Source organism: Macrotis lagotis, chromosome 1, assembly GCF_037893015.1.
Source record: "Macrotis lagotis isolate mMagLag1 chromosome 1, bilby.v1.9.chrom.fasta, whole genome shotgun sequence".
In the NCBI taxonomy this organism is placed as follows: Eukaryota; Metazoa; Chordata; class Mammalia; order Peramelemorphia; family Peramelidae; genus Macrotis; species Macrotis lagotis.
The window spans coordinates 410862508-410885555 of NC_133658.1; the positions used below are offsets into that span (position 1 = coordinate 410862508).

At 38.8% G+C, this 23048-nt stretch overlaps 2 protein-coding genes across 7 annotated transcripts in view; both read right to left on the reverse strand.

Moving 5' to 3' along the window:
* Window positions 1–23048, reverse strand: part of LOC141506210 (protocadherin gamma-C5-like) — a 221695-nt gene that overhangs the window by 155554 nt on the left and 43093 nt on the right. The window contains exons 1-2 of one of the 6 annotated variants that reach the window (XM_074212773.1): window positions 22225–22859; window positions 20000–22029 (exon numbers count right to left, since the gene is read on the reverse strand). The exons of 3 other annotated variants lie outside the window; for them this stretch is intronic. In XM_074212773.1, coding sequence (XP_074068874.1) covers window positions 20000–22029; window positions 22225–22459 — 2265 coding nt within the window. In that variant the 5' untranslated portion in view covers window positions 22460–22859. Of the gene's footprint in view, window positions 1–1147; window positions 3582–19999; window positions 22860–23048 lie in introns of those variants that run through there. 2 more of the 6 variants (XM_074212761.1, XM_074212753.1) reach the window with 2 other exon arrangements.
* Window positions 8761–15670, reverse strand: LOC141506217 (protocadherin gamma-A4-like). The gene has a single exon (XM_074212780.1). It carries the CDS (start codon window positions 11217–11219, stop codon window positions 8772–8774), a length of 2448 nt encoding a protein of 815 aa, XP_074068881.1. The 5' UTR covers window positions 11220–15670; the 3' UTR covers window positions 8761–8771.

Sequence of the window (23048 nt, forward strand, 5' to 3'; positions counted from 1 at the left end):
TGTGATTTGTTTTAATTTATGTCTTGGACTTTAATAATTCCGAATGAGTTTCACCTTACTCAATTAAAAGAGAAAGTATGTAATAATTACATTTCTGTGTAGAGCACTCAGGAGACTGTTGAGTGGAGATTTTTGTATTAAATATGTTAATGTATTAATCAAGGAAATTCCCAGGGCTTTAGGATGCAGAAAGTAAGGTCTAATCATTCTATATAAATCCTTGTGTAATCATAATTAGTTATCAATATTGTACTCAGAATGCACAATGTGAGAGTTTCTAAACACCAAAGCATCCAACATAAGAAAATTAAATACAATTTTCAGAAATGTTCTGCATACTTAGATTTTGACTCTTGAGATAAACAAGACATTGTTTTCCTTAATATACATAATTCTTTGGGAGGAAGTATTTTAACCTGAATGTGTAACATCTCTTTATTACATTTGCAGTTTCTATATATTTGGTGAAAGACTTCATTTCTAGGTGACTTAAACAGATAGAATTATTGATGAAACTACAACCAAAGAGTAATTTTTGAATGGATATGTTAAAAGTGAAAACTAATTAAAATTTATTTTAGTAATTAATTTGGAAATTTATTTTCCATGACTAGTCATATTAGTAATAAATTGTACTTTTCTTGCCTTCTCATTGGGTGGGTAAAGGGTAGAGAAAGGGAGAGAATTTGAAACTGAAAAAAACTTCTGCGTTTAAACAAATCAAAAATCCCTGCTTTTAGGAAAGTTGTGTCAGTAAGCTCTTGATGTAATTTGAACCATAAAACTACATGGCAAACCAAAAGAAAAATTTATCAAAGTCATGTTTAATTAATGAAGAATATTAATGGCCAGACTAAAAAGTGTAGAATCACTATTCCAAGGAAACTCAATGCTTTCAAACCAAGAACTGATTGCAAACTAGAAGCTAAGTGTTCTCTCTCTCTCTCTCTCTCTCTCTCTCTCTCTCTCTCTCTCTCTCTCTCTCTCTCCCACACACATTTGCTTATTAATAATGTTTGCCAGTAAATCGAAGGAGAAAGAGTATGTCAAATCAACAAATTCCCAATTACTCACAATTAAGATATTTAAATTTTAAAAACTATTGCAAAAACTGTCCAAAAGAAATGAAAAGATGGCAAAAACTTACGTGAGAAGGAATCACTAGGTTGGAGGTGACCTGGAATTCCCCATTACTATTATTCAGGATATCAGAAACATCATTAAAGAGGAGGTCCTGTGGGGGAGATATTTCCCCAGTCAAATTGAGAAAATTATATTCCATCTTTCCCCCTTGAGAGGCCACACACAGATTATATGAATATGGTAGAGTTCCTTCACTGTAGGTTGCAGGGACAATGGGTCCAGGCTTAGAGCAACAATCCAGAGATAGACAACTGAATCTAGATGAATTTGACGACCTTCTTAATTTTAGGGCAATGGACAGTGTCACTGTGATAAGGAACAACACAGAGATTAGGGACAAAGCTACTACCAAATAAAACTGCAATTCAGACTGAGGGTTTGGAATCTTGAAGTGCTCCTCCATCATCTCTGGCATCGCCTCCTGCAAGCTGTCTGCAAAAACCAAGTGTAGAGTCGCAGTTGCTGACAAAGGGGGCTTTCCACCATCCTGCACAGAGACCAGAAGGCGGTGTTTGGCTGCATCTCGATCAGTCCAGGTTCTGGTAGTCCTGACCTCGCCTGTACGCAACTCCAGATTGAAGAGCTCTGGATCTGTGGCCTGCAATACTTGATAGACCAGCCAAGCATTGTGTCCTGAGTCCCCATCCACTGCCACCACCTTGGTAACCAAATAGCCGGGCTCTGCAGATCGAGGGACTATGTCGAAGAGGGCTGAACCTTCAACCCCAAGGGCTGGATAGAGAATGATGGGTACGTTGTCATTTTGATCCACTATGAACACCCGAACTGAAACGTTGGCACAGAGGACTGGAGAGCCAGCGTCACAGGCCTGAAGAATCAACTCGAAGGTGCGAATATGCTCAAAATCGAAAGAACACTGCGCAAAGATATCTCCTCTCTGGCCACTGACAGAAACGTAGGAGGATAGTGGCGGGGTAAGGAGATCGCTCCACATAATAGAGTAGGATAGACTGCCATTCTGTTCCAAATCTGGGTCAACTGCTGAGACACGGGAAATAGATGCACCTAAAACATTGTTCTCAGGAACACAAGCCACATAGGAAGGTTGAAGGAAGATGGGGGCATTGTCATTGATGTCCCCAACAAGCAGGAGCAAGGTTTTGCTAGTGGATAAAGGAGGGTTTCCTTTGTCAGTAGCAGTCACAGTGATATTATACTCTGGGGTTTGCTCACGGTCCAGTGTTCCGTCTGTCAGCAGTTTGTAGTAATTCTTAGAAGAGGATTCTAATCTGAAGGGAATAGTTTCTTGAAGATAACACACAATCTCCCCATTTTCTCCTGAATCTCTGTCACGGGTTTTCAGAAGTGCAATGACAGTGCCAGGCTCAGAATTCTCTGGAACTGGACTGAAGACAGATGTCACAGTCATTTCAGGGGCACAATCATTTGCATCAAGGATTTCTATGTGAATTTTGCAATGTGATGCTAGATCTCCAATGTCTTTTGCTTCAATGCTTAGGGTATAACTATTAGCATTTTCGAAGTCCAGATTGTCCTTGGTCGTGATTTCTCCTGTCTTTTGATCCAAGTCGAATAAAATTTTCACATTTTCGTCTTCATTTTGGAGGGTGAAGGTTATTTCTGCATTGACTCCCTCATCCTGGTCGGTGGCCATCACATGGACTATAGAGGATCCTGGGGGCAGGTTCTCCGGCACCCTGACCCTGTAGACCTGCTGGCTGAATACCGGGGCATTATCATTAGCATCTACAACAGTGATTCTGATCTGAACAGTGCCATTTTGGGGTGGCTGCCCACCGTCCAGAGCCATCAAGACCAATTGATGTGAACTCTGCTGTTCCCTATCCAGAGATTTTTTCAGTTTCAACTCAGGGTATTTATTGCCATCTGGACTTTGTTTCACTGCTAGATCAAAGTAATTGTTTTGTTCAAGGGAGTATTGTTGCAGAGAATTAGTCCCAACATCTGAATCCACAGCGGGGTCCAGAGGAAAGGACGAGCCTATTTGAATGGATTCTGAAATCTTTAAATCTGCTTGCCATCGTTTGAATAACGGAGCATTATCATTAATGTCGAGTACGACCACAGTTACGTGGAAAATATTTAGTGGATTTTCGGCAACTGTTTCAAAATCTAGGGAGCACACAGGCTTCTTTCCACATATTTCCTCTCGGTCTATTCTGCCGCTAACCAGCAATTCTCCGCTCTCGGAGCTGATACTAAAGTATTCCCTCTCTGCACTCACCCGTAACTTCCTAACCGCTAAGTCCCAGACCTCTAGTCCCAGATCCTTGGCGAGGTTCCCCACCACCGACCCTATCGCCATCTCCTCGGGAATGGAGTAGCGGATCTGTTCAGAAAACGCGCAACAGAACAAAGACAGCAAAAAGGGGATCAGTACCTCCGGCCTCAGAGTCAGAGCTCTTTGCCCTGAGCTCCTTCCCATATTTCCAGCTCTGTGAAGAATCTCCAGAAGCCGAAGTGTAGATGATCATGAGTTGTTAAGAATCTGTATTAAAGAAGATCAGTTTCCGTATATCCTAGCGTTACTGTCAATCCGTGTGCTCTAGAGAAGATTCTGTAGGAAGCTGGAAGGAGGATTGTGTATTCTGTTGGAATCATCTGGGAGCTTGAATGAATATAATAAGGCTTTTTTGTTGGGCAGGAAATTACCCAGCAGGAAGCTGGGATTGTTCGTTCCAGCTCTCCATCCATATTAGCCGACAGCGGCGCCCAGCGTCTAGATTTCAGAATTTCAGCCATACTCCAGGAAGAAATTTTCAGAAATAATCAAAAAACCCTCTTTTGCAAATATCTGCTAAAATATTATTTACTCCTCTCAATATTCAATTTTCCTCCTTTCTCATTGGATTAGAAATGTTAAAAATTCTTTATCTGGGAGGCAGTTTGGTATTAAGTATATAGGTACGGGACCTGGAGTCACAAAAACTTGGGTTGGAATCCTGCCTCAGAAACCACTCATGTGACCCTACGAAAGTTACGTAACCTTTTGCTCTCTGTGTAATTTAGCTTCCTCATCTGTAAAATTAGGGGGTTGGACTTTATGGAGTCTGATCCCTTCCAGCTTTAATCCTGATCCTATGATCTTATAATTGAAATGGGCAGATTATAGATATGATTTATATTGTTTATTGAGAGCATTCAAGTTCTTCTCAATAATTAATGGAAGAAAACGACATTGACATTCAGGATGCCCAAGTTTCCTTCCTGACTCTAGCCCTGATGCTCTTGACCTCAGTCATTCCTGAATTTAAACACCTTCGGGATGGAAAATGAACCTCTGTTGTTTTTTCTAAACTCTTTGATTAGTAACAATATGGGTGAAGATGAATGGAGCTCCATAAATTCATGAAAAAGCTGACCACCTTGGAAGAATCCATGTATGCCACGACTGGTTGTTAGGTTTAAAGCAACAAGAGACTAAGGAATAACTTGTCTAATGACCTCAGATGTTTGTAATGCCTTTTTAGACCACTGTTCACTTTTTAAAACACCATTTTAATAACAGTGAAGTTCTATTATTTCAGCTGCTTCTTTTTTCTGTTATAAACATGCATTTTTAAGAAAAACAAATTCCCACATTGGCCATACCCAAACAAAACAAAAGAAAATGAAATGTAGCCATAAGACCCAGTTTGCTCTATGAATTCGCTTTTTTCCCTATCGGAAATGGTTTGTGTTGTTGATGTAAAATATTCTCCTGGTTCTGTTTATTTCCATTCAAGTTTTTTTGAGGTTTCTCTAAAATAATCCTCTTTGCAAATGGTAAAGCCTACATTAGATCGCCTTCTGTTGGAGGGAGGGGGAAGGGAAGGAAGAGGGGGATAAAAATAGTAAAACTCCAAAACCTTGCTAAAATATAATTAGTAGAAACTACCATGGTATGTAGTTGGAAAATTAAAAGATAAAATAATTCTTTTCATCAATTTTTGCAGCTCAGTTTTATTCCCACTCATATACCACGAGTTATTTCCCTTTTTCCCAGTTGACTCTCTGCTCTGAATTACTTGCCAACACAAAAAGTATAAATGTTTTTGCATATATGGATCATTTCCTTCTTCTGTAATCATTTTAGGTACAGACCTTGAATAATATCTCTGGTCAAATGGTGCTCATAGCTTAATAATTCTTTGAACATAGTTCCAAAAATACTTCACAGAATAGCAAGAGTAGTTCACCATTCCACCAACAAATTCTCCAGTATTTGTCATTTTCTTTTTCTTTTGGTGATTTTTTTTTTGCCAATATGTTGGGTGTGAAATCACAGGTAGGTTTAGATTAGTGAATTCCATTCAATGGAAACATTTAATGCAATTTATTAGTTCTATTAATTGAGATTTTAATTTTCTTTACATTCTCTTGTAAATTCTTTCATTTGCCTGTTTTGAAATGATCACTATATAGGAATTACAAGCATTATTAGTAAATAGGATTATACTTTGATACTTTGATGGATAAATATGATTCCTTTGGATAAAATGTCTTCCTCCAATCATTCAGATCTTGATCCATTCATGAAATCTCACTCTATATAGTTCTTGTCCACATTCTTTCATAAATCATTCATTAGAATTCACTCAGAGACCTGAAATTCTTTCTCTTTTTCTTTAACTCATATCATCCATTGTTACTCTTGTTTTTCCCTATTTGACTCATTCACCTCCTTTTCCAGTAATGGTCTCAATTATGATTTTTTAAGGGTTTTTTTTGGCAAGGCAAAATGGGGTTAAGTGGCTTGCCCAAGGCCACACAGCTAGGTAATTATTAAGTGTCTCAGAACGGATTTGAACCCAGGTACTCCTGACTCCAAGGCCGGTGCTTTATCCACTACAACACCTAGCCACCCTCAATTATGATTTTTAATTAACTTCTTGTTATATCATTGTTGACATAGTTCAGCTAACTTACATGCTCACATTGATTTTCTACATTGGGTTCACTAGAAATTTTGTTTTTTCAGAGATTCCTTTACTTTTATCCACAGAATACACCTAAAATAATACTAGAATAAAATGAGGAGGTGAACAATAATAAAATGCATTTCACCAAATGTATTCCAGTCCCTTTTCCTCCAATCTTTCAATGATGAGCTCAGATTCCTTCCTACCCATCTGAAGTGTTTGTCCATTTATTCTTTTGACATGCTGATGCACTGAATTGTAACTGCATTATTAGAGAAAGAAAAAAGCATTCTTCTTATGCCTGGATTAAGATAAATGATTGTGGAACCTATTAAGGAAGTTTTCTGTGTTTCTGAGACTTGATACATTCTTCACAAACAAGTGCACTAAGGATCCTTACCACAAAAAGGAATAAATTTTAGTATAGATTTTGCAAGAAATATTCTCCTTGGCAATGTCGAACACCTTTCTCAGCATTATTCCTTCAACTAATCCTTATATGGAATGGATTTTGGTCTACACACTATTCTAGTTCCTCTCCTCTGGACACACTTTAGAAGAATGTTTAAAAATGCACAGAAAGATTCTTGGAACAACAATTGCCAGAACAATAAACAAAGATAATTCACTAGTGGAGTGTCATTCTACTAATATGAGATTACATCCTAATTAATATTATCCCATTCAAAAAAAAGATGACTATGTCATATAATAGATTTCATCAGTGGCATATTCATTTTCTCCAAAAAAGATTAAATTAATTTTGGATGGTAGATATTTAAATATTTTGAAGACATATAACATTATAATTATTAGTAGTATTCTTATTAACAATTGTAGCAAAAGAATCATTAAGTAGTTGAACATTCATATGCATTACTTCTCACAGTATTTCAATTATGATTGAAATAAAGTAATCAGGTTTCTGGGATACATTGAATATCATGGTGAATAACTGCACAAAATCATGCTGGTTTATCTCCAGTGAATAAGAACATAAAACATTTGTTCCTCAAGTATGCTAAAATAAGTAATTTTTAGAAGATCAAACATTTTAAATCTAAAAGTTCATGAATACAGAGTATACAAAGATCAAAAAAGAAGAGATGGGAACTGAAATTGAACTAATTTGACTTTCAAATGGAAAGATAGAGCTAGTCTTTTTATTTGCAAGACAATGGGATTAAGTGACTTGCTCAAGGTCACACAGCAAGGTAATTATTAAATGTCAGAGGTCAAATTTGAACTGAGGTCCTCTTGACTCCAGGACCTATTCACTTCGACACCTAACTGCCCCTCATATTCTTGAAGAATAACATGAAAAGTGTATTAAATAATTTAATATCTGATAAGACAAAAGAAAGCATTTGAAGAAGAAAGTTGAAAATAAAATTAGTTGTATGCCATCTATAATATCTTTATAAGGCTGTTACACAAGATCCTGTCTCCTCAATCCACACACTGTAGAGAAGGTAGAACAGAAAAAGCTAAGAACTGATGTTACTCTAGAAGATAACCATGGTTATCATTGAAGATGTTGGATTTCTTAAGAGCTGGAACTAAAACCTTAAAGATCAATTTGTTCACTCCTCACCTCATGAACCTCCATTTTCAAAGCTGTGCAAAATGAATCTAGGTAAAAAACTGGAAATTGAGAGTGTGCTCATCAATTGTGGAATATCTGTATAAGACATTGTATATTAACGTGGAAGGATACTATTTTGCTGTAAGAAAGGATGAGGGGGTGGCTTAAGAGATACCTAGGAAGATTTGAATTAATGAATACAGAGTGAGGAGAAGAGAACCAGATAAACAATTTATACAATTACAACAACGTTATAAAAACAAATAACTCTGAATGAGAAATTCTGATCAACACAATGACTTATCACAATTTAAAAGGACTCAGTGAAACTTGCTGCTTCCCTCCTATTAGAGAGGTGATTGTCTCAGCATTCAGATACAGATCTATTTTTCTGGACATTTCCAGTTCAGGAATTTGGTTTCCTTGACTATAGATACTTTTATTGATATATTGTTTCTCTTATTTCCTCAATGGAAGTGGGAAAAAGAATAGAGATGAAAATAAAAAGATGAAGCTTCAAGACAAATTTTCTGACTTTTATCCAATGATTTTTCAATAACAAAGCAAAGTCCTATTCAACACATTTGCCAATATAGATCAAGACATAGAAGCCTTGCCTTATTGATTTTTTTGGTAAATAATAGAAACATGGAAAGGTCACTCAATATTTCAGATGACAAAAATTAAGATTTAAAATGACCCCATAAACAAGAAATACAAACCTAGACTAAGGAGATTAAATATAAAAGAAATATACAGTAATTTCATACTTTCATCTCAAACTCTGACTCTGAGTCACATACACGAAATCACCAGCTACCTTTAATTTTATTTCTAAGAAAATTGGGAATGATTCTGAGTAACTATGCAGAGCTATGTTGAGATGCACACAAGTTGTAGAGAGCCAAGTTAGAGCTTAATATAAAGAAAATGTGTCTAATAATAAGAACTTCTCAAAAATGAAAACTTTTTGAATCACTAAGATTTCTATCTTTTGTACTCTCAAACTGAGACTTGACTACAAGTGAGGTTGTTGAAAAACAGATTCTGACAATTGACTACAGGTAAGATTAGGTGAAAACCCAAGAAAAATTTCAAACTTAAGTTGCAATTTATAAAATATTAAACAATTATATATATTAAAGAGTAAACTTTAAGCATACCTGTGAGAAGGATTGAATCTCATCAGAGAGAATTGATTCATGGGGTATTAATGGAGGTTCATTTTTATCAGAATTCTGCTGAATTGGTAAAGTGTCTGTATAGTTTGGTCCTAGAATTATCAGTTGGCTTTTCTGAGAATCAGTAGTGAGGGAAACCTCTTGGGTGTGTGTTTGGAGAAACGCTCTGACTCCATCAAGTCCCACAAATTGGGAGGAATAGATATTTCCAAAATGCTCGCTGGGTGCACCCAGCAAATTTGTGGTTCTCCACCTATGTAATCTGAGCACCAATAAAATGATAATAAAGGTGAAGAACAAGCAGGAAATGACAGCCACAGCGATGACTAGGTAGAGTGTGAGCCTGGAATCTTTAAAGTCAGCTGGTGCCTCTGAACTGCTGAGCTCGGAAAGGATCTCAGGGATGCTGTCTGCCACTGCTATGGTGATACTGACTGTGGCAGAGAGGGGGAGGTCCCCGTTATCTGTCACTGCCACTATGAGATTCTGCTTGAGAGTATCCTTGTCTAGGAATGTCCGGACAGTCCTGATCTCCCCTGAGTGCAGCCCCACGGAGAAGAGCCCAGGTTCTGTAGCCTTGAGCAGGCGGTAGGACAACCAGGCATTCTGACCAGAATCTCCATCGACTGCCACCACCTTGGTCACCAGGTAGCCAGGCTCTGCAGAGCGTGGCGCCAGCTCTACGCCACTGGAACCATCTGTGGGAAAGGCTGGGTACAGGATTTCGGGGGTGTTGTCATTCTGATCCAGGATGAACAGAGTCAGGGACACGTTGGTGCTGAGAGGAGGGTCTCCAGAGTCCCTGGCTGTCACTCCTAGCTTCAATTCTCGGAACAGTTCATAATCAAAGGAACACAGAGCATAGACCACACCTGTTTCAGAATTAATAGAAACATAAGAGGAGAGAGGTGTACTGTGTACCGAGTCATCTGTAATGGAGTAAGTGATGTGACCATTCTCCCCGATGTCAGAGTCATGAGCAGTCAGCGAGTAAATAGAAGTGCCTCTGGGATTGTTCTCCATGACATAAGCTGAATAGGACATCTGGGGAAAAACTGGGGGATTGTCGTTGGTATCTTCTATATGTAAGGAGATGTCAATGTCAGTGGACAGAGGGGGGTTTCCTCCATCTGTGGCTGTTACGGTGACATTATACATGGAGACTTGCTCCCGATCCAGGGCTCTGTCCGTCACCAAACTATAATAATTTTCATAAGACTTTTCAAGTTTGAAAGGCAAGTGTTCTGGGACGGAGCACGTGACCTGACCATTTCCTCCAGAGTCTCTGTCATGTACATTGAAAAGGGCAATCACCGACCCTGCAGACGAATTTTCAGATACTGAGCTGGTAAGAGAGGTGATGGTGATATCAGGAGCATTGTCATTCACATCCAGCACTTTCACCAGAATTTTGGCCCTGGTCATAAGTCCAGCCCCATCTCGAGCTTCAATATCTATATCATAGAAATTGGATTCCTCATAATCTAGATTTTCTAGTACTGTGATCTCCCCAGTCAAAGCATTCAGTTCGAATGGTTGCGAGGTTTTCTTGGTAATTTTCCGGAAATAATAAGATACATCCCCATTCATTCCCTCGTCCGGGTCTTTGGCATTCACCCTGAGCAGACATACTCCAACTGGAATGTTCTCAGGAACACTCAAGCTGTAGTGGGATTCAGTAAATTCTGGAACATTGTCATTTACATCAAGGACAGTCACGAGGATGAGCACAGTGGCAGAACCAGGAGGATTTCCACCATCAGAGGCAGTGAGGATAAGACGATGTACAGATTCCACCTCCCTGTCCAGGGCACGCTCCAGCACCAGCTCAGGGTACTTGGCATCATCTCTTCCGCTTTGTACATGCAGAGAGAAGTGATGGTTCGAACTCAGTTTGTATTTCTGCAGTGAATTCACCCCCACATCTAGATCATATGCTTCTGGGAGAGGAAATCTTGTTCCTGGCACTGCACTTTCGCTGATTTTGATTTCCCTTTCTTCGGTCTCAAATCTGGGGATGTTATCATTAATATCAATTATTTCCACTTCTACCCCATAAATTTTCACTTTGTCCTCTAGCAGAATCTCTATGTTTAGAGTACATACGGGTGCTCTTCCACAGAGCCCCTCTCTATCTATTCTGTCTGCTGTAACTAAGCTGCCACTTTTGACATTCAAAGCGAAATGCTGCTTCTTACCTCGGGAGATAATTCGGGCTCCTCTTTCTGACAGTTCCCGGGCTTCCAGCCCCAAGTCCTTGCCAACGTCTCCCACGAAGGTACCCTTCTCCAGCTCCTCCTTCACCGAGTAGTGGATCTGTTCGGCCACTACTTCCCACAGAACTATCAGGAGAAAGCAAAGCAGGACTCGCCCTCTGATGCCCAGAAGTCTCAGCGGAGCTGCCATTGTTATCTTGCTGCGGATAGTTCTCTTGCTTATTCTTTCAATTCTTGGATCAATTCTTGTATCTTCTATCCCTGGAGATGGCTTTCACCACTGTTTATGTAGCTTGGGGTATTTTCTTAAGTGATTTAATTCTGCTGGTGGACTCATTTGAGCAACCTTTTCTTTGTACGCCTGAGCAACTTCTGGCTTTGTCAGCTGAAAGTCAGGAGGATCTGGCTGCATTTCTCTCCCTGATTAGTGAACAGCGGCACCCAGAGTCTTAATCAATTATTGCAACATCGGCATAACATGGAAACTATAAAATGCTTAAATTCCAATTAATTCTGATTTTGAGACATCTTTTAAAGGGTATATTTATTTTATTATTTTTATGAGAATTAAAGAGAGCATTGGTCCAAAATAGGAATTCATTATAGACTTTATCATATTTTATGTTATTTTATTATTTTTGAAATAATTTATTTTTTAATATGGATTTTTAAAAATAGTGGTGTGAGGGGCAGCTAGGTGGCACAGTGAATAGAACATCATCCCTGGAGTCAGGAGTACCTGAGTTCAAATTCAGCCTCAGACACTTACAAATTGCCTAGCTGTGTGACCTTGGGCAAGTCACTTAACCCCATTGCCTAAAACAAATAAAAATATTTTTAAAAAATAGTGGTGTGAAAAGTATTCATGCTTCCCCTTCCATTTCCTTTACTGTATCCAGTTTTGTTATTGTGAATCCATTTTTCCTGCATTTGACTATTAGTAATTCCTGAGACAAAAATCAACTCTTTTTTTCCTCCTCCCTACCAAAGTGGAGAAGCACTTGGGTCACGCTGAGAGCAAGCCATTTAAGCTTTGTGAACAAGAGATTAGTGACTGTCTGATTTGTTACAATTGATGGCTCTCTAACTTCCATTAAGAGAATTATTCTGCCAATAATCTGCCAATGAAAATAAAGATTACTTAATGATTTTCTACCTTTCTATGTTATCCGTTAATAAAGCTTCTTTTTATAGTTTAGTGACTAGTCTATATCCATGTAACCTCTGGAGATTGTATCCCAATTCACTCTCCTTTGAAGAGTTGAACCCCAGGACTTAGCCACCTCTCTTACTATTCTAGGGGTACCCTTAAGAGAGGTAATCTTCTAATATTTCCATTATGCTTTCCATCACGTTTTCCAGCTGACAGCAAATTCAGTAACTTTCATAAAGGGACATTTACCAAAGAGATACATAAGCTTGAAGAATTCTGTGTTATATTCACCAAGTACATACAGATCCCAGGGCAAGATCCTTTTCTCCCATTCCTTGGGTCCTCAATAATTTCCCTTTAGGCATGGTGTAGTTTCTTTTCCTTGTATAATAGATCCCATAATCCCAGTGATTTTGCTTTTTTTCCTGATGCAGATACTGGTAGCAGCTGGTTGGGTACGTGGTATACTGAACTCTTTGAAGGTGCAAAGACGTTTAGTCAAAGGGGAAGGGGAGAAGGGAGGTAGTAGACTTAGCCAAGGTCAAAGTTAAAGCTTTTCTACCCCCTTCTCCAAGAACACCTCATCTTAGAAATGTAATGGAAAGTCAGATGCTTCATCTTCTGTAATTTCTCTCCCTTCTCTATTTCTTGACAATTTATACCTGATTCCTGGAGGAGTGATCAAGTTTTCCAGACTATTGGAACAAGTTCCTTTCTCATTTTATTTCATTTTAGCCAATTTCTTTCAAGACTTTTCAGACTCTGCCAAGTTCTTTTCAATGATTGATTCGTAAGTGTTCATACCAAGTTAAGGTATCAGAGATAGAATGGGGTAAGGGTAGCTTCATCTTCTTTCTTACAGTAGAAACAAATAGCATTAATTCCATGTGAATCAATGGAATATCTTGAACTACTCAAAAAAAGGAAAATTCCTAATCTCTCAGTCTTTGCATAATTTATATTAGTAATCACTGTGTCCCCATGTGTGCATGAGTCAAGGATTTTTACACATCAGAGATCTGTGTATGGGAACATGTTTTCAATTTAATATGCAGAATTCCTGGAGATTGGGATTTTGAGTGAAAAGATAGGCACATCTCATTAATACTTTAATCACTATATTTAACTTAAAGAAACTTTGACTAGAACATAATTAGTACAGTTTATACTATAGCCTCAGTACTTAATGATCACTATTTACTGAATACCTTGATTCATAGACTGCTTTGGCCCTCTAAAGTAGAACTAATTTTTTCAAACAAGAGACATTCTTTTAAGGATGAACATGATAACAATTATAAAACCTTTTAAAAATTTTGCTAACTGATGATTATCCGTAACTTTACTTAATTTAAGGCATGCAATTCTTTGTTTGTAATGTGTATTTTTCTCATGAGTCAATTCCAATAACTTAAGTTCATGGCAAATGTAAATGGACAACTATAAATGTGCAGATCACAGAATATCAGAGGAAATTTTTTACTTAGCCCAAAACTAAGAAGGTATCACCAACCAGAATCAAGATACTCCAAATAAAAATTTGTTTACCAAGAAAATGCTGTCTGACAAATTAGAGGAGATAGACAATATTGAAAATAAAACATCAAATGTGAAGAAATATGAAAAATAAGAACCAATGCACAATGGAGTCACTGACAAAAAGGCAAAAAAGTGATTAAAAAACTCAGATATGACCTTGAGTCATTAATCTATGCAGGACCTTAGAGCTATCATTAAGATATTCTGGGAAGGTGTTATTCCTCCAGTAAATTTTAGAAAATTATTTACCATCTTTCCTGCTTCTGAGGTCACAGAATTGTAAGATTGTAAGAATAATGTAAGAAAGTTCTTTCACTATAGTTTGGAGGGAAATTGGATTTAGCATTAGAGCAAACTTCTCCATGGACACAGCTCAACATGTTAGGATCGCAAATTCTCAGAAGATGCAGGATGATGGGGAGCATCACTATAATGAGCAACAACACAGAAATTATTGTCAAAACTATTACTAGATAAAACTGTAGCTCAGATTGGAGTTCAGAATATCTGAGTGCTCCTTTTTCATTTCAAATAGTGCTTTCTTGCAGGTTGTCTGAAAAGACCAGGTGAAGAGCCACAGTGGTAGACAAGGGAGGACCTGCCCACCATCCTGCAGAGAGACCTGCTGAGCTGCATCTTTATCACCCAAAGCCTTGATCGACCTTACCTCTCCAGTGCCCAGTCCCAAACTGAAGAGCCCTGGATCTGTAGCCACAAAGAAAATGTGTGGTAGGTCAGCCAGGCATTGTGTCTTGAGTTTGCATTCATTTCTACCACTTTGGTGACCAGGTTGCCAGGTTCAGCCAGGCTAGGGACCATGTCTACAAGGGCTGCATTGTCGGATGCCAGGGCTGAGTATAGGATATTTGGGGCATTATCATTACAGTCCACTATGAACACTCGAAGGCTGGTATTAGCTGTCAGAGCAGGGCATTTGGAGTCTTGGACCTGCAGCATCAGTTCGAAAATGCGGACTTGCTCATAGTTGAAGGAACACTGTGCAAAGATGTCCCCACTATGTCCATTGACAGAAACGTAGGAGCACATCCGGAGCAGGACCAAATTATTGTTCACAATGGAGTAGGAAACGAGGCTGTTCTGAAGGTCAAGGTCCTCTGCCGAGACCTTGGCGATGAAGGAACTAGAAAGGTCATTTTCAGAAACCTAAGCGATATAGGAACGTAGGAATAAGACTGGGGGATGGTCATTAACGTCGCAATATACATATTTTGTTGGTGGAGAGAAGAGGGTTTCCCTCATCTATGGCTATTACAGCGACTTTATATTTCGGAGTCTGTTCACGATCCAGTGGCTCATCAATCAAGAATTCGTAGTAATTTCTGGAAGAGGATTCTAACTTGAAAGGAAAATTTTCTTGGATGTGACATGAGATCAACTCATTCTCCTTCGAATCTCTGTCATATGTTTTTAAGGAAAGAGATAAAAATTCCCGGCAAAGAGTCCTCTGGAATTTGATCAGAGTATGAGACAAAGCTCACCCCCAGAACATTGTCATTTTCACTGAGAATTTCAATTTGAATATTACAGTGCCGTGTGACTCTTCTGTCCTTTGCTTCCACATCCATCATATATCTATTTCTTCAAAGTCCAATATATCTTTAGTTGTAATTTCTTTGCTACTGAGGTGGAGATAGAACAATTGTCTACTGTTGTCCTTTCGGAAAGAGAAGGTGATTTCTGCATTGACTCCATCATTCTTTTTTGGGGGGGGATGGGTGGAGTTTGCAAGGCAATGGGTTAAAGTGATTTGCCCAAGGTCACACAGGTAATTCTTAAGTGTCTGAGGTCGAATTTAAACTCAGGTCTTCCTGATTCCAGGGCCAGTGCTCTATCTACTGCGCCATCTAGTAACCCCTGACTCCCTCATTCTTATCAAAGGCGGACATACACAGTACTGAGGATTCTCGGGGCAACTTCTCCCGAAGACTGACCTTGTATATATATATATATGTATATATATATATATATATATATACATATATATATATATATATATATATATATATATCTTGATTAAAGATTTTGGAGCATTATCATTGACATCAGTGATATTGATCCAGATCTGAGCCATCCTGCTTTGGATTGGTTCCCTTCCTTCTACTGTTATCCGGAGAAAATGGTGAGAACACTATTTCTCGATCCAGGAATTTTTCCAAAAGCAATTTCGCATATATACTACCATTTGGTCTTTCATTCACTGACAGAAATAGGGATTGGGACTGATCTTATGGAAGAGCAAATTTCACTCCTGGAAGTGTTAGTTCACTGATTTGTGAGGAAATATAAATTTTAAGGAATTTCTGTGGATTATTCTTAATATTCTGAATTGTCACTATTACAAAGAAGATATTCATTGGATTTTCAGAGATTATTCCAAACTCCAGAGCATACTCAGATTGGCTCCCACATATTTTTCTCTCGGTCTATTCTGACTCTCACCAGTAATTCTCACTCTGCACTCAGTAAAGTGTTATTTCCCTGAACTTAACCACATTTTTTGAGCCAACGAGTCCAGGGTATTGAGCCCCAGATCTTTGGCGAGGTTCCCCATCCTTGACTCTTTCTCCATTTCCTCTGAAATGGAGTAGCGGATTTGCTCAGAAAGCACCAAGATTGAACAAAGATATCAAGAAGGGAAACAATATCTGTAGCCTCGGAAACCAGCTCTTCTGCTCCGCACTCCTGTTCATCTCTCAAATTCTCCTGCTTCCAAGGTCTCGAAATCCTGTGTTTCAGATCACTCTTGGGTCATAAGAGAATTATGTTTCTGGAATCTTAGGAATAAGAGTAATTCCAGAGAATCCTTGGGGATTAACTCTCTGGAAACGAATGTGTATCGGTTCGCTTATGTTCGAGACATGACTGCTAAAATTATTTTGCAACCTTTGATGGTGACCACTAACCTAGCTTGGACAATCACGACTAGACAGCAGCAAATGGAGAACTTCAACCAGTTCAGCATCCTTTATATAATCAAAAAAATGGAATATTGCTGGTCCACCACCACAACCAAATCCTCAAACATAAATCCTTGGATTAATCCAGTTTTCCATTTTTTTCAATATTACCTTTCCATTTGATTTTAAATGTACAAATGTTAGCTATAAAATTTATCACACAATGTTGGCAAATTGCAGAGTAAATCACTTTGGAATTTTGTGGTTGTAAATGTAATTCCAATTTCATCTAATACTGCTTCAAAAATTCTAAGAAGGGTTTCTGTAGAATTCTATGATCCAGCTTACTTGTGTTCAGTTAAGCTTGCTTTCACTTTTATAAAACATTCACTCCATGTAATATGCTAGTTACTTAATACCTTTTTATCTGGAAAAATAGATTCATCATCTTTAAACTCTGATACATGCACAATTTCATTAATTTTGGCCTACTTTCCACAGTGCAGATGATAATATAACACAGTTTCTCCCCCATTTTATCACATCCACATTCTTCCAGAAATTCTCACAAGAGTAGTTAGTCAATGGATTTTATCATCCTATATGACTTGTAATATTACATTGGAAACAATTAAAGACTTGGACCTGCTATCCTTTATTCTCTATAAGTGGCCAACATAAATATTTTTGTATGTGCATTTTAAAATCATATCTTCTGCTCCTTTTCCCTCCTACAGCATACTGTAGCTGAATTTTTTAAAAAAATATTATGTGTATCTGAATTCCAAACACATTCTTGTAGAAAAGAATAAATCATTGATCTAGTAAATTTATCAGTGATCTTTTAAAACAGGATTAAAATCAATGATGAAAACCCCTCCTAAGAACCCCCCAAAATAAATTGGGTATCTTCTGATGTAAGTCAAGTAAATTTGAGGTAGGAACTGGAGAAACCACTTAAGAATCATTTTACCTTACCCCTGATGACTATTGAATGGAAACCTTAGATGCAATTTCTTTTAACAAGTTAGCACCAAATATGAACACTCCAATGACTGGAGTAATGGGGAAAAAGTCTGACTTTTCCTCTCTCAACAATAAGGGAGGAACAAAAAATTCCACTCCAGATGAATTCCTTGAACTTGATTTGTTAAGTAAAGAAAACTCAAATCCTTTTATTCTAAGTATACCAAGAAAGTAATGACTTAAAAACTGAAACTTTGAAAATGAGGACACAAATCCTGCTAGTATGCTCAATCAATTAAACAGGCATCATCAATTATTAAAGTAACATAGACACACAAAAAAACATTAGTAGGTATAATAACACTTGAAATGTATTGGACTTTTGGCTTTTCCAAAGTGCTGAACATAGATCATACATCAACTGAATTGGGAAGCCATATTTGCCTATATGAAATATATAAAGTCTTTATACAGTCTTTCTGTAATTACACACATAGGGATATTACATATATTATATTATATATATATATATATAAACTATGCATTAGTCTAAACTACAAATTTGATTACATATTTAATTTATTGTCAAAACCATTAAAACAAGAGGCTAATAAAAGCTTATGGAAACTATTAAATCTCCTGCATCCCACAACTCCTCCTCCTCTTTAAACAGCATGGTTCCCCTCCATCTGAAGGACAAACCTAATTTCAAAAATTATGTATCACATGTTTCTAAAAATTATCAACTAAAACAACCTTTGAATGTGCTGCTATTTTAGCCAATTAAATTGAATAAGTAGAACTGTAGTTGAAAAGGATGTATTGATGCAGGGAATTATGGTCTTTGGAGATGTGATCAGAAACAAATTTTGTGGAAGGAAAAATATTGTTTGTGCCTATCTGGGGAACTCTGTTGTTCAAAGTGATTCCATTCCAAGATGGGAGTGGCCTTGGCTCATTCTCTTTCCTCCAGCTTTCATTTACCTTCATCCAGCTTCCAGTTTCTAGCTACCTGACCTTGACCACTGATGGATCTAGCTTGAGCTGGAATGACAGGAAATGACTTGCTGGAATTAGAGGTCACACAGCTTGGGACAGGAAGAACAAGTGTATAGCTTGCCTACTGGAGAACACCTGGAACCAAGTACTAGATCACTCCCCAAGCACCATCATTGTCCAACCCACTACAGAAGTGTACTTCAGAGAAGCACCACCCTCTTCTCTCTCTCATTGACCCTACCTTCCCCTTGCAAGGATGGCTATCTTTTTCTTTCTCAGGTCACATGTTCCCAGCCTAGCTCCACTGTTGAACCATGGGCCCCTTATGACATGTGGCCAGATTTATCCAATCTTTATGGCTTTATGTCTGTCTATCCCCCTCCTCCCCGACCTCTCTCTAAAATTTCAACTAGTCTATTCTGAAAGTGCTTACTGCTTGTCCAGGAAGAGAAAAGGTTTCAATCTATACATTTTGTAGGCTTTTATTAATAAATTCCAAGCAGTTTAAAATCCCAGGGTTGTATGTGAATTCATTCATTTTCACCAACTCTCAATCTTAAATTTGGCAATACCAATACTCCAACAATAGTATGATGTTTAGTTTCTCTCAGTGGTAGCATGGAAAATAAACTTTTTAGAATTTGTATAGTGCTTGTTCATGTGCTTATTATACAAATCAATAAATTCATGCTGGATATTTTAAAAAAGACTAAAAATTGAGTTCTGGATAACTTCCAGAACTCTGAATGACATACAGAAATTAAATAGGAGATGATGAAATAAGGAATTTACCTTTAAAATTACATTAATTCTATGTGTATTTAATATCAGATTTGGTAGACATTGTTAATTTACAAACTTTACACAAAAGTTTATATAGAAAGTGAATAATATGATTATCAGATTTTAGCATTAGGATGTCCTCCCCCAACCTATCTCCAAAACTCAAGAGTAGACACCCTGTGTGCACTCTGAATGCTCTAGATTAGGCAAAGATATGTAGGTCACTTGCAATGGATCAAGAAATTCTAATTTTCTTAGACTTTGAGAGTAATTGCAGGACAATATTGGATACAGAGACACATTTAAAGTAATGAACACCTTGATTCAACAGTTAACCTCTGACTTATTATGTAATTCTGGACAAATAATTTATAATCTCAGTTCTGAAGGCACTGGAAAGTAGCTAATTTGCTCCTATTTGCAACGGGAAAATATAACTTATTTACTAGGGAGTTCCATATGCTAGGGAGATCCCATGTCCAGTACCTATCCTTTCAAATTAGAGGGAAATTTTTTAATAGTATGAAGAAAAGATAGGGCAAATATTTTCATATTAGAGAGAAAAGAAATAAGAGCTAAACATATGAAAAGATCTTATTAAGGAGGACCTACCTGAAAAGAAGCAGATTGAGGCTTATTTTTACCAATATTTTCTGATGTTAATAAAAGAACATTTTTTTCACAGCTTTGGTGACTTATCAAGGTGTCTGCATAGTTGGGCTGAGGAAAAATCAGCTGGCTCTTCCTAGAATCCGTGGTGAGAGAAACCTCATGGGAATAGGTTTGAAGGAAAGCTCTCACTCCGTCTATTCCCAAAAACTGAGAGGAGGGGATTCCCCCTACATGGTCATCCCCTGAAGACTGAACAACTTGCAGCATCCACCACCTTCTCAACCTGAATGCCAGCAGGAGGACAATGAAGGCAAAGAACAAGCAGGAAACCACAGCCACTGCTATGACCAGGTAAAATGTTAGGAGAGAGTCATCCTGGGTATCAGGGGAAGACTGGCTGCTGAGATCTGAGAGGATCTCAGGGATGCTATCAGCCAGTGCCACAGTGACACTGACAGTGGCAGAGAGAGGGAGTTCTCCATTATCTGTCACTGCCACTATGAGATTCTGCTTAAGGGCATCTTTATCCAGAAATGTTCGGATAGTCCTGATTTCTCCTGAGTGCAGGCCCACGGAGAAGAGCCCAGGCTCTGTGGCTTTGAGCAGGTGGTAGGACAGCCAGGCATTCTGGCCAGAATCTGCATCTACTGCCACCACCTTGGTCACCAGATAGCCTGGTTCTGCAGACCGTGGGGCCAGTTCCACTCCACTGGAGCCATCTGTGGGGAAGACTGGGTACAGAATTTTTGGGGCATTGTCATTCTGATCCAGAATGAACAGAGTCAAGGACACATTGGTGCTGAGAGTAGGATCTCCAGAATCCCTGGCTGACACTCTCAGTTGAAATTCCCGGAACTGTTCAAAGTCGAAGGAGCATAGAGCATAGAGGACACCAGTCTCTGAGTTGATGGAGACAATGGATGATAGTGGTGGTGTCTCCAAGGGAAGGGTAATGTCCAGGATGGAGTAGGTGACTAAGGCATTCTGTTCATTGTCTGGGTCATGGGCAGTCAAGGAGTAGATGGAAGCTCCTCTGGGGTTGTTTTCCTGGATGTAGGCAGAGTAGGCTTCCTGATTGAAAGTAGGTGGATTGTCATTGATATCTGCCACATGCAAGAGAATTTGAATGTCTGTAGACAGAGCTGGGTTCCCAAAGTCTTCTGCTCTCACAGTGATGTTGTACTCAGACACCTGCTCCCTGTCCAGAGTCCTGCCAGTCACCAGGGAATGGTAGTTGTCCACCTTCTTTTCTAATTTAAAGGGCAGATCACCTCGGATGGAGCACAGGACTCGACCATTGTCACCAGAGTCTCGATCATGAACATAGAACAGAGCAATGACGGCCCCAGGAGGAGCATTTTCAGGAATTGAGCTGGTGACAGAGGTGAGAGTCATTTCTGGGACATTGTCATTTACATCCAGAACTGTGACATGAATTTTAGCTCTGCCCTTGAGTCCAAGGCCATCCTGAGCCTCCACTTCTATTTCATGAAATTCTGCATTTTCATAATCCAAATTTTTTAAGGTTGATAATTCTCCAGTCTCAGAATTCATTTGGAATATTTGAGAGGTTTCCCCAGGTATTTTTACTTGAAAGTATCTCACCTGAGAATTGATTCCTTCATCTGCATCAGTGGCATTTACAGTGAGCAGCACTGTGCCCTGAGGCACATTCTCAGGCACATTCACAGTATACTCAGGCTGAGTAAACATTGGGGCATTGTCATTTACATCGAGGACAGTCACTCGGATTCGAGCAGTACCAGAACGAACTGGGTCTCCTCCATCCCAGGCTGTGAGCATGAGGTGGTGAACAGGCTCCTCCTCCCGGTCCAGGGCTCTCTCCAACACCAGTTCTGGGTATTTGACTCCTCCAGTTCTACTTTGCACTCTCAGAGAGAAATGATCATTTGGGTTCAGCTCGTAACCCTGGAGAGAATTCAGTCCCACATCTCGGTCATAGGCACTTTCTAGGATGTGTTTTGTTCCCGGAGCTGTAGTTTCACTGATTTTTAGTTCTAGGTCCTCTGCTAAAAAGCGAGGAGGGTTATCATTAATGTCGGTTATTTCCACCTCCACTGAATATATTTTTAATTTATCCTCATCCAGAACATTAAAATACAGCAGACACTGGGAGCTCTGGGCGCAAATTTCTTCCCTATCTATTCTATCCGCGGTGATTAAACTGCCGCTTCTGAGGTTGAGAAGGAAATGCTGATTCTTACTTTTGGAGACAATGCGAACCCCTCGCTGTGACAATTCTCTCGGCTCTATCCCCAAATCCTTAGTGATGTCGCCCACAAAGGATCCTTTTTCCATCTCCTCAGGAATCGAGTAGTGGATTTGGGCAGCGCTGGTCTCCCACAGAGTCCACAGCAGAAAACAAAGCAGGAGTAGCCGAATGCAGCCTCTGTGCTTTTGCTCAATGATCATTGTTTTTCCTAGAAATGTTCTCCTCATTTTGCAGTCGAATCTGGATTATTTCATGTATTCTTTGCTTCCCTTTGGATTATGTGTCCAAGACCCAAGACCGGAGTAAGTAGGGTTGGGGGCTTGCTTTCTGTGCCTCCTGGAAAATGTGGGTTTGTTTTCCGGAGCTGTGAGTACTAGTACCGGAAAAACTCAAGGCTCCTTCTTTTCCTGAATTTCCCTAGCTGATTGGTGGACAGCGGCGCCCAGAGGCTAAATTAATCATAACACTCTGAGACATTGGATGTTTAGTCTGGTATAATATATGAAATGTCATCAAGAAAGAAATTAAACCTGACACATTTATGATGAAAAATGTTATCAGTCTTCAGAGAAAGGACCGATAGAGCTTGAATGAGGATCTAGACATACTTTTTCTTTCCTTTTTTGTCTTCCCTACTGCCCCCTTCTCCCCCCCCCCCCCCCCCCCCCCGCCACTGCATGACTAATTTGGAAATGTTTTGCACGTTTGTACGGGTATAACTTATGTTAAATTGCTTACCTCCTCAAAGAGGAGGAAAGGAGGAGTAAGGGAGAAAACTTTTAATTTAAAAAATTTGGAATGTTTCAAATTCATTTT

Coding starts and splice junctions, on each gene's coding strand:
- LOC141506217 (XM_074212780.1), bottom strand. CDS start 11,219: ATGGCAGCTCCGCTGAGACTTCTGGGCATCAGAGGGCGAGTCCTGCTT.